Source organism: Actinia tenebrosa, unplaced genomic scaffold (assembly GCF_029948245.1).
Source record: "Actinia tenebrosa isolate PJP-AT-01 unplaced genomic scaffold, QUT_ActTen_1.0 PGA_scaffold13__45_contigs__length_12533684, whole genome shotgun sequence".
Lineage (NCBI taxonomy): Eukaryota > Metazoa > Cnidaria > Anthozoa > Actiniaria > Actiniidae > Actinia > Actinia tenebrosa.
The window spans coordinates 6,264,195-6,276,594 of record NW_028292573.1 but is presented as its reverse complement, the minus strand read 5'-3'; the positions used below and the strand labels follow the sequence as shown (position 1 = coordinate 6,276,594).

General features: G+C 33.2%; 1 protein-coding gene across 1 annotated transcript; it reads right to left on the bottom strand.

The window, feature by feature from the left end:
* Positions 1-181: 181 nt before the first annotated feature.
* Positions 182-11,692, bottom strand: LOC148911679 (contactin-5-like). The gene is made up of 10 exons (XM_089028803.1): positions 10,852-11,692; positions 10,588-10,636; positions 10,278-10,361; positions 9,710-9,904; positions 9,470-9,631; positions 7,649-7,912; positions 7,305-7,571; positions 3,673-3,948; positions 3,062-3,340; positions 182-2,016 (listed from the first exon to the last, which is right to left on the bottom strand). The coding sequence occupies exons 1-10, from the start codon at positions 11,683-11,685 to the stop codon at positions 1,664-1,666; spliced, it is 2,763 nt and encodes a 920-aa protein (XP_088884929.1). The 5' UTR covers positions 11,686-11,692; the 3' UTR covers positions 182-1,663.
* Between the last annotated feature and the right edge of the window lie 708 nt (positions 11,693-12,400).

Genomic DNA, 12,400 nt, shown 5'->3' with positions numbered 1-12,400 from the left:
AAATAGAAATTCAACTTAAATTGTTTCATTTTAAGCTGAAGCATAACATTGCAATACGAGAGATTCCTAAGATACCCAATAAGACCGCACCATTCGATCGGAAAATGATTTTTGATTGTTCCATAGTAAAGCACTGTCTTATTTTGTTAGCTTTAGTTTAATTGACTGGAAGACCAATCTATTCTCATTTTAATCTTATGTTTTATTTTTTTAAATCAAAAACCATAAATTAAACTATGAAACTTGTTGCAAACGGTGCAGAATGCCTCAAGATACCGAAGAGAAATTACCAGAAATGAATGGGAGACGATGTTAATCTGCAGTTCGAAGACTGTGACTTTGCAACGGGCAACCCAGTAATAAGCTTAAACTTCAGGGGTATGTTTCTTTATTATATGACATTTAAAACGATATATAGTTTTATCGGGTTTTATTTAAAGTGTTGCGAAGAGAGAGTCTTAAACGAAACATACCCCTGAAGGTCTCCAGTAACCTTAATGTCTGGTCATTTGATACATACAATACATCATGAAACAATTCATAAGCAACTCCAGTCATCATCATTGATATTTCTCAAATCTAAAAGAGCCATATGCTGGTTTTCCGTTTAAGAAACATGTCAATAAAATTTAACTTGTTTCGCCATAGAATGAAGCATAACATCGTAAAACGAGTGATTCCTAAGATACCGTTGAAAAATTGACCTTGGCAGAAATTAATCATAGCGAGAGCAGAGCATGGATACCAATCTGTCGCTCATAGACTGGTCAAGGCATTCATTGCTTATGCAGCCTTTAACCTAAAAGCAAAAACAACAAACTTCTATATCTCTTTTTCCAGAAAAACAAAAGGATAAAGGTCAAGTGTGCATAAGGTTTGGGTTGCCCTCCAGTTACTCACCCCGCTCAAAAATAACCTTGAAATAGCCTCTGCGTTCGTTGAGCAAGGGATTAGTCGTAGGTACGGCCTGGGGTTCGACGGCGACTGATCTATCTACTGATGCTTTCTTGCTGGGATATTATCCTACGTAATCCATAAATTAAGGGTGGGTAGCCAAAAAAATGGGCTTCCAAGCGCGCGTCAAGCGTGGTAGGATAGAGTTAGTAGCTAGGTGCCTTTTCAAGCAATTATTCTGCAGTAGAAGCGGGTTAATTAGTGGAAAGGCTAATATTCAATACAATAAAGAGCAAAAATGTTTCAGCCCCACCAATTATGCAATTTAATCGAAGTATTTTAGATTACCAGTAAGATATTTTTAATGATGCTTATTACTGTTATTTTAATTTTAATTTATTTTTTTTATTTTATTTTTTTTACACAGAATTTAAATGCAAAGAGTGTAGTGATCAATCATGCGATGGCAGCCATGGCAGGAGGCATAACAACTGATTATTTTTGTAAATTATGAAATTGATGAAATAGTGAAATTGATTGATGTCAGCGAAAACCAAATTTCAGCGCGCAGCTCGCAACTATCGAGTTCGCAGAATATGGAAAACTGCAGTAAATTATACCAGATTTAATTGTTTCTGCCTCCTGTCATGGCTGTCATCGCATAATGGTGCGAAGCCTCTATGACTATTAATAGATATATTATGTTTCATCTGCAGCTATGTTCCAGTGATTTAGTGAGAAAATCATACTTTCTTAAAAAAACTTTCGTTCAGTTGCACTTAACGTATGCATCTACGTTTTGTGTACAGATGTATTTTCGGCGTCTGCGATAATTATAATTATAGTTGTAATTGTATGTACTAGTGTATGTAGGACCGGTAGAACATTCTTGAAGCCTCTTTTCGCTTCCTCCACAAATAAAGCGGTACACTTTCCCAGGTGCTCGGCCGACCCGTGCTCTCGTGAATGCTGATAAGGCATTTCTAAAGCCCAGCTGCTTACATGCAATATGTGCATGTTTCATGTTCCAGTTATAGTTGCACAAAGTCCCCCATCCACTTCCCGAGTTCACTTCAATACGTCCTTGGAAAGGACTAGATGAAAGATCAGCCAGTCTAATGTCTACAAATAAAAGAAAAATACGTATATGTATATATGTTAACGTTACATGATATTCAAATCAAACTAATAGATAGACAAACCTATTGAAAAATTTATGTTTTTCGTAAAAATCATTTTAGTGTAAAAGTTCCGTAAAGCTTTCCACCTCTTAGTAATTCATAGTGTTTTTTTATAATTATAGTACACTCAACAAAATTACTCGACTCTGATTGGTCGAGAGGAGTACAATTATAGCGTTAATTGTACTCAGTAGGAGTACCGAATTAAGTCGCTATGGCAACACGGCCAAAACAATGTCAAAACAATTGTTTTCTATCATTTTGTACTTAAAAAACATATAAATAAAGTTTTAAAGCTGTAAGAACTAATCTTTTTTATGCATTTCAGTTGCGCGATGGACTGAAAATCGGCCGCCAAATAGACAAAGATGAACGGCGTCGCTTCGCATTTTTTACTGAAATTTTGTTGAGTGAACTATAAACAAAAAATCGCACGATCTTCTCGTACAATTTGGAATTAATAGACGCTCGTAATGTTTTGAAAGTTCTTCTTGTGCGATTTCCTATACTAATTGTTGTTTCTAATACTCATGAGAATTTTTTTTTTCTTTTTTTACTTTTTTTTTTTTTTTTTTAATTTTTTTGAAAAAAAAGTACAACAGATTTTGCTTTACGGGAAACTTCCAATAGACCATAGACCTTTAAATCGATAGAGGTTTACACCAAAACCATGCTCAATGAGGTTTGCACGTCACTGCCATGCGCATTGATTCCAAAAAAAGCTCCCATAAGTTGAAGATTCTAGATTTCGTGGGTCGTCGCTGATCGTACGTGAGACTGACCTTGATGAGGCTATCAAGTCTTCATCTAAACTAGGATGCACCTTTATCTCTAATATACTCGTCCTCGTTAGTATTCTTCATATTTTTTTAGGATTTTATAGGATAAAAACGTCCATGTACGTGACACGTTTGGTTGCTCCAACTGTATCAAAGACTTGTGGATTATCAATAAATGAGTTTTTGAAGGAATATCAATTTACTGACCTGAGTTTATGATGAGGTAGACATGAGCTTCAGCTACTCCAAAGTCATTCTCAGCTGTACATGTGTAGCGTCCACGTTTTTGGGTTGTAAAGTAATCAATACTAAATGTCCTGCTGCTGTCTGGTCCTGTTATACCGGATGTTAGGATACTGCCGGAAGAATTTCTCCACGTGACTTTTGGACTAGGTACACCAATTGCAGTACATGTTAAGGAAATGGTTTGCCCGATGCTGAAGGTCATAATCTCTTTGGGGGGCTTGGTTGTTAGAAAGGGAATGACTATAAGTATAATTAATAGTGGGGGTTAATGCATGAATGGATTATGGTCACATGATAGAATGAAGAATGGAAAGATGAATGGATCGATGGATTGACCAATGGATGATCGCCTTGATATTAGTTGATGGAGACAATTTGAAAGGACAAATGGATGGATGAAGGATAAGTGCATAGATTACTGAACAAATGCATTGATGGACGAGTCCGAGAACTCGGATAGGAAAATAACGGCGTGTGCGAGTTAAAAGATCTTAAGAATGATGGAAGGAAAATGCAGAGTAATTAAACTACTTGGCTGAATGGACATAGCTCTTTAATATTACAGAACCTACCAGCATCTCTTACTAACAAGAATGTCGTCACCTTCACTTCACCAAGAATATTCCTGGCTGTTGCCTGGTAACGACCAGAGTCTGTGTACTGGATATTCTCCACAATTAGGTCTCCGTTTTCCTGTCGAAATCGTCCATCACGTTTTTGATCCCAGTAAGGCATTTTCCACGTAACATTTGCCTTCGGAAAAGAAAACACCTGAAAAGAGAGCCTCTTTTTTCTCTCCCTATAACCAAATTCTGTGGCGTTAGGTATCTTAATAATCTTAGGTCCAACTGAAACAAGAGAACACAGGCAGTATGAATGAAATTCCCGAAAGCCTGGCTAGAAATCTAATGGAACTAAGGATGTCGACGTAGCAGTAGCAAAAGTGCACTTGCCTTCGTCTCATGTGAGTATAATTTGTTTGGTCTCTAACTTGGGTTTTTAATTTCTCCGGGTTCACTTTTATTGTTGTTGTTGTTGTTGTTTTTTGTTTCGATTTGTTTTGATTTGTTTTGTTTTGTTTTGATTTGATTTGTTTTGATTTGTTTTGATTTGATTTGTTTTGATTTGTTTTTTTTGTTTTGGGTTTTGGATTTTTGATGTTTTGATTTGTTTTGGATTTGTTTTGATTTGTTTTGATTTGTTTGATTGTTTTGATTGTTTTGATTGTTGATTTGTTTGATTTGTTTGATTTGTTTTGATTGTTCTGCTTTGTTCTGCTTTCGTTTGAATTTTTTGTTGTTTTGATTTGTTATTGATTTTATTTTTGATTTGTTTTGCTTTGTTTTGATTTGTTTTTGATTTGTTTTGATTTGTTTTGATTTGTTTTGATTTGTTTTGATCTTGTTTGAATTTGTTTGATTTGTTTTGATTTGTTTTGATTTGTTTTGATTTGTTTTGATTTGTTTTGATTTGTTTTTGATTTGTTTTGGATTTGTTTTGATTGTTTTGATTTGTTTTGATTTGTTTTGATGTTTGATTTGTTTGATTTTTGATTTTTGTTGTTTTGATTTGTTTTGATTTGTTTTGATTTGTTTTGATTTTGTTTTGATTTGTTTTGATTTGTTTTGATTTGTTTTGATTTGTTTTGATTTGTTTTGATTTGTTTTTTGATTTGTTTTGATTTGTTTTGATTTGTTTTGATTTGTTTTGATTTGTTTTGATTTGTTTTGATTTGTTTTGATTTGTTTTGATTTGTTTTGATTTGTTTTGATTTGTTTGATTTGTTTTGATTTGTTTTGATTTGTTTTGATTTGTTTTGATTTTGTTTTGATTTGTTTTGATTTGTTTTGATTTGTTTTGATTTGTTTTGATTTGTTTTGATTGTTTGATTTGATTTGTTTTGATTTGTTTTGATTTGTTTTGATTTGTTTTGATTTGTTTTGATTTGTTTTGATTTGTTTTGATTTGTTTTGATTTGTTTTGATTTTTTTGATTTGTTTTGATTTGTTTTTTGATTTGTGTGATTTGTTTTGATTTGATTTTTTGATTTGTTGTTGATTTGATTTTTTTTGATTTGTTTTGATTTGTTTTGATTTTGTTTGATTTGTTTTGATTTGTTTGATTTGTTTTTGATTTGTTTGCTTTGTTTTGATTTGTTTTTGATTTGTTTTGATTTGTTTTGATTTGTTTTGATTTGTATTTGATTGTTTTTGATTTGTTTTGATTTGTTTTGATTTGTTCTTGATTCTGTTTTTGATTGTTTTGATTTGTTCTTGATTTGTTTTGATTGTTTTGATTTGTTTGATTTGTTTTGATTTGTTTATTGATTTGCTTTTGATTTGTTTTGATTTGTTTGTGATTTGTTTTGATTTGTTTTGATTTTGTTTTGATTTGTTTTGATTTGTTTTGATTTGTTTGATTGTTATTTGTTTTGATTTGTTTGATTTGTTTTGATTTTGTTATGTTTTTGATTTGTTTTGATTTGTTTTTGAATTTGTTTTGATTTGATTTGTTTTGATTTGTTTGATTTGTTTTGATTTGTTTTGATCTGTTGTGAATCTTGTCTTTGCTTTGTTTGATTTGTTTTGATTGTTTTGATTTTGTTTTGCATTTTTGATGTTTTGAATTTGTTTTGATTGTTTTGATTTGTTTTGCTTTGTTTTGATTGTTTTGATTTTGTTTTGATTGTTTGATTTGTTATTTTGATTTGTTTTGATTTGTTTTGATTTGTTTTGATTTGTTTTGAATTTGTTTGATTTGGTTTTGATTTGTTTTGATTTGTTTTGATTTGTTTTGATTTGTTTTGATTTGTTTTGATTGTTTTGATTTGTTTTGATTTGTTTTTTGATTTGTTCTTGATTTGTTTTGATTCTGTTTTGATTTGTCTTTGATTTGTTTTGATTTGTTTTGATTTGTTTTGATTTGTTTGATTTGTTTTGATTTGTTTGATTGTTTGATTTGTTTTGATTTGTTTGACTTTGGTTTTGATTTGTTTTGATTGTTTTGATTTGTTTTGATTTGTTTTGATTTGTTTTGATTTGTTTTGATTTGTTTTTGATTGTTTTGATTTGTTTTGATTTGTTTTGATTGTTTTGATTTGTTTTGATTTGTTTTGATTTGTTTTGATTTGTTTTTGATTTGTTTTGATTTGTTTTGATTTGTTTTGATTTGTTTTGATTTGTTTTGATTTGTTTTGATTTGTTTTGATTGTTTGATTTGTTTTGATTTGTTTTGATTTGTTTTGATTTGTTTTGCTTTGTTTTGATTTGTTTTGATTGTTTTGATTTGTTTTGATTTGTTTTGATTTGTTTTGATTTGTTTTGATTTGTTTTGATTTGTTTTGATTTGTTTGATTTGTTTTTGATTTGTCTTTGATTTGTTTTGATTTGTTTTGATTTGTTTTGATTTGTTTTGATTTGTTTTGATTTGTTTTGATTTGTTTTGATTGTTTTGATGTTTTGATTTGTTTTGATTTGTTTGATTTGTTTTTTGATTTGATGTTTGATTTGTTTGATTTGTTTGATTTGGTTTGAGTTTGAGTTTGATTTGGTTTGAGTTTGAGTTTGAGTTTGAGTTTGAGTTTGAGTTTGAGTTTGAGTTTGAGTTTGAGTTTGAGTTTGAGTTTGAGTTTGAGTTTGAGTTTGAGTTTGAGTTTGAGTTTGAGTTTGAGTTTGAGTTTGAGTTTGAGTTTGAGTTTGAGTTTGAGTTTGAGTTTTGGTTTTGGTTTTGGTTTTGGTTTTGGTTTTGGTTTTGGTTTTGGTTTTGGTTTTGGTTTTGGTTTTGGTTTTGGTTTTGGTTTTGGTTTTGGTTTTGGTTTTGGTTTTGGTTTTGGTTTGGTTTTGGTTTTGGTTTTGGTTTTGGTTTTGGTTTTGGTTTTGGTTTTGGTTTTGGTTTTGGTTTTGGTTTGGTTTTGGTTTTGGTTTTGGTTTTGGTTTTGGTTTTGGTTTTGGTTTTGGTTTGGTTTTGGTTTTGGTTTTGGTTTTGGTTTTGGTTTTGGTTTTGGTTTTGGTTTTGGTTTGGTTTTTCGAAAAACCTAACAAGCTAAATTCTAAGTTGTTCTTTAACATTGATCAGCTTAAAGGTTGTTTCAGGTTTCGATAAAATATTTGAAGATTTGAGAAACCAGTCAAATATTTTATTAGCTTGAGATAAGAGGGCTGGCTCAACTTTTTTGTGTGTTTGTGAGTGTGGCCTACGCACCAACCTTGGACGATAACTTTCACTTTCTTGACAGTCATGCCTACGGTGTTATTGACAGTGCATACGTATTCACCTCGATCCTCGTACTTAACACGTGATATATTCAACATCCGAGAGTCGTACACGTATCGACCTTCTGGTAATGAATCATAGACTTTAGACCAACGAATCTCAGGGCTCGGGTACCCTGTGGCGTTGCATGGTAAGACCAAGGTCTGACTTTCGTTGATCGTTATTGGTTGATCTAGAAATGACGTAATCTTGGGAAACACTGTAAAACAAAACAAGCGTAAGGTTCAATTGATATTTTTTATTTGATTTGTTTGAGAACAGCATCGAGACCCTTACCATTGACGGTAATTGTAGCTTCAGTTGTCTTGGATCCAAGGACATTTGTTGCCAAACACACATAGGTCCCTTCTTCTTCTTTACTTATATTATAAATATGTAGATATCCTCTAGTTATATTGTACTGACTGGGCATAGAATTTCCGTCCTTCCTGTACCACGTGATCACTGGAGTAGGAACACCAGAGGCGCGGCAACTAAGCTGTACGTTATTATCTTGTACGACTGTGCGGTTTGTTGGTGTTTTAGTGAACTGTGCATAAACTGCAAAGTTAAATAAGTCAAATTTAGCATTATATCCTTGGCGCCTGTAATGTTATGCTAGTAACAGCCAGTCCAGCTGCCTGACCTGTATTCCTAGATTATATATAAATCCCTAAAACTCTGACAATTTGGCGATATATATACATATATATGTATCCCCCTTTTTGCATTGTCTTTCCTCGAAAATCCAGGTAAGACAATAGGAAAATGGGAATATGTATATATGTATATATTTCTCAAACATGTCATAGTATTAGGGATTCGGTGTATATTTAGCAATTATTCGCCGAAGGCTTAGTAAATATTCTCCATATTCACTGAGCCTGAGGCGAATAATTGTTTTAAGCCGAATCTACAAGAGCAAGTTTTCCTTAACAAGGAAAACTTGCTCGTGTTGATGGAGTAAAATGAACAATTTTTCCTTGACAAGCCTGAAAAATGTGGCAATGAATACTAATCAGTTTAGTTCTCCGTCTTTCCGCACAAAACATCCTAAATGACCCGTAAATCTTCTGTTATTCGCGAACTACTGCATGTAGTTAGCGTGTTTTCGAGGCTACGAAAAATAAGAAACCATAAGAGGCGAATGTATAAGCCAACAGATAGTATACTTATGAGCTTATAAAATCAGCAAAAATACGGTTCTAAATTTTAACAAATTCCTATGAATTATATACCAAAATGTTCAGGAAAGCCCGGGGATTTCAAATCCACTTCTGTTTTTTTGACAGTTTCTGTTGTATATCAAGGAGAGACGATTTTCTTGCTTGACCCCGTTTATGTCATGCATTTTCTCTTGTAAAATACATCCAATAGCGAACATTCAACTCAAAAAGTACGGTGGTTTTTTTCAATAGGATTCAATCTAAACCATATAATACAGTCCGTGAATAGTTGAATTAACTGAATCTACTTCTGTTTTTTTTTTGCCTAGATAGTCATTATTTTGAGAAATGATCCAAAAACCGTGTTTTTGAGACATAATTTGTATGGGATTACATGAGGGGGCGTGAGCTTGAAATTGTAGCTGACCAAATGTTAACAGATTTTTTCTGATGCAAATATCTAATGGGATGCATAATGCAAAATAACCATTTTCGGCGCTTAAAAACAACTGATTTATAATCTGTACGATCTAATAGACAAGTAAAAAATATTTTGACAGTCATTGAATGAAACAAACAAGAAATAAAGCGATTTTTCTGTTTTGCATATCATTAAATATACTGATTAAATTAGATATATGTATAAATGTATACTACAACGTTCCTACAATCGAGTGTGTATATATATGATTTTTGCAAATGGCTGTATATATATATATATATATATACAGCCATTTGCAAAAATTATGGCCGTTTCAAATATACATACAGGTATATCAAAAGTATATCAGGCACGGCGAGATATCTTTCTTGATATTTTTTCGGAGAGCACAAGTGATAGACAACTTGATATAGTTTGACATACTTGTATATATATTGGAAGCGGCCATAATTTTTGCAAACGGCTGTGTACATATATATATATATAATTATTGAACACGTACTCAATTACCTTGCACTAGGATCCGTATCTCGTAGTTGTAAACACCCAAGATATTACGTGCCTTACAGACGTAAGTCCCTGAGTCTGAACCACGTGACTGCTTAATAACCAAGGTACTTTGTGCTACTGGATGTGGGATTTCACCGGGACATATTTTTTCTCTGGCAGAAGCTGGAAAATAAGAAAATTAGAAATACAATATAAAATGAGTGAATATCGTTGTTATTACTAGCAGTATGTTACTTTTACCTGGATCTGTCACGACGTCACGATGTTTGACAAAGTAACGATGAGAACCATTGTCAAGTTCTCCAACAAGCATGACATTATCACGGTACCACGTGATCTGTGCAGGTGGATTGGCCGTTGCATTACAGGACAGGATAGCATGATCTCCTTCGTTGAACACTAAGTATCGAGGACTTGGTTCGAAAGTAGGATAGGCTGAAATATTAATGAATACGTTATTCAGTTGCAATAGGTAAATAAATCTGACATCAAGAAGCAACCAAACACATTCAAAAAAAAATAGACGAAAATATTACGATTATTTAAGGAAGGTTTGATTATAGGGTGAATGAGCACTAGTGGCTAATGTGAGTAGTTTCCTTTAACTAGTGATTATCCATAGTGGAATTTAAAAAAAAAACAAACAACACTACAATAGTTTCATCTCATAATTTATAATCTGCGGTAGTTAGTGACTTGTTGTATTTTTCATCCAGCACCAGGCAAAGTATCATTGGTATACTAGCTGTGGTTATGATGAATATTTCTTCGGCCTCACTGTGCAAACTTAATCGGATCAATGACTCACCAAATGAGGTACCGGAACATCCTTTAGGTCCCATAGCTCCTTTTTGCCCTGGTTCACCTTTCTCACCAGGATCTCCTTTAAGACCTGCTAACAAGCAGATACAACACATTATCCAAAGGAAAGACAAGTCTTACAGTATTTCATAATCATATTCTTGGTCTGGCTAGGATTATTATTATTATTATTATTATTATTATTTTTTTTTTTTTTTTTTTTGATTCTCCATGTTCTTTTTTAATTGTCTAATTTATTTTTGTTTTTGTTATTTTTTGGGGGGGAGGGGGGTATAAAAGTGGGGGACCTATCATACCTTGCAATATTCCACAACCATCCTTTTTGTTACCAGTTGTCATTTGACTCTGTAGAGTAAGAAACACAATCCAGTGACCTTGACATAATACAGAGCATATTTGTGAACATACGGTTGCATGTAATTCGACTTTTAAAAAATATAACTTTTGAAATAGTTTCCGTTTTATTTGTAAAAGAAACATGACTTAGTTAGCATTCTTGTCTTCCCTACAGCAGAGGAAGATCGCTTGCTTTGCTGCCAATACTGATTTCTGATACTTACTTCGATAATAACTTTAAACTTGTCGAGACAGGAAAACAGCTGACGAGCCTCCTTTCCTAAGATGTCTGATATCGTCCTGTCCTTAGTGGACTCTTTGTTAAGTTTCGATTGACTAGCCTTATTGTCTTCATTTGAATTATTCAGGATTTCGAATTCAGTAGAAACACTTGAACTCGCATTAACTTTGGCTTCCTTGAGGATCGTGTTGTTGTCCAATGAATTCGTGGAACTGTTTTGTTTCCATCCTTCATCTGAAATATTCAGGATTTTGATTCCAATAGAAACAGTCGTATCCACAGGAGCTTCTCTTTCCTTGAGGATCGTGCTGTTGTCCAATGACTTCGTGGAACTGTTTTGTTTCGATTTTTCATCTGAATTATTCAGGATTTTGATTCCAGCAAAAGCAGTCGTATCCACAGGAGCTTCTCCTTCTTTCAGGATCGTGTTGTTGGCCAGTGACTTGCTCTTAGGACCAAGCTTTCGTATGTCTGTGCCATTGTGTGAATGATACTCATTTTGAAAGCGATGATTGAGTTGATCGTCCAGTGTTCTTTTAGACATATAATGAGCAGTCGTGATGTCACTTTTATCTTTTGTCAGACTGCCTGTGCTCTGTTCAGAAAAAGAGTCAAACGACTTGCTAACTTCGTCATTCTTTTGTTTGTCCTCACTAGTGGAACATTTGCAATCGTTTTTCTCAAGTTTCTCAATTCTTAATTCGTTGACAAGTTGGTTACGAACGACTGCGATTACGAGTCCAATAGAAATACAGACATGGAGAATGTTGAAAATAGTCAAGAAAGGAAAACGAAGGCGTCTTTGCTTAGCCTCCATTGTGATGTCAAAGTGCAAATGCGTCAAATTTTTAGGCAACTGGAATATAGGAATATACCTGGCTGGCATGTGATATGGGTTCATTTTTCGTGTCACGTAATGACTGTGTTAAATGCGAGGGTGATGGGTTATTTCAACGAAAATTTTTTTTTTGTAAGAAAGAAGACCGTAAGATAATAATAGGTAGGGAAGAGGTCAGAAGAAGGTGTCTTAATTTTTAAATTTGTAATGAAGATGCTGGTCCTGTATAAATGGGTAGACAAGGGAAGAGTGGAGAAGAGAGGGGGAGAGAGGGGAAGAGTATGTTGACTCCTGGTTTTAGGTAGCCTGTGTTATTTCTCTCAATACATTTTTGTTTCTCGTTGGCACAAAAATCATCGATTTTGATAAAAATTGATACATTGATGGATCTCGGATTGGTGATGAACTTTAAAATATAATTTTGACTTAAGAGTGATCACGTGACTAGTTTAAATGTTTAAGGGATTTTTTTTTTTTTTTCTTTTTAAAATGTGGTCGCGAGTTTATACCCTACATAGACTTTACTTAAAGGCTTTAACTAAGTATCGCTTGAAAAACACTTGGTTATCTCTTAATGTTAAGGAGAAATTTTGTCAAATAAGTCACGTGACAATAGATTTCGTTTAATACCCCCTTGATATCTCCCTTCTAAGCAATCCATTTCAAGTTTTCCATACGTGAAGTTGACCTCATA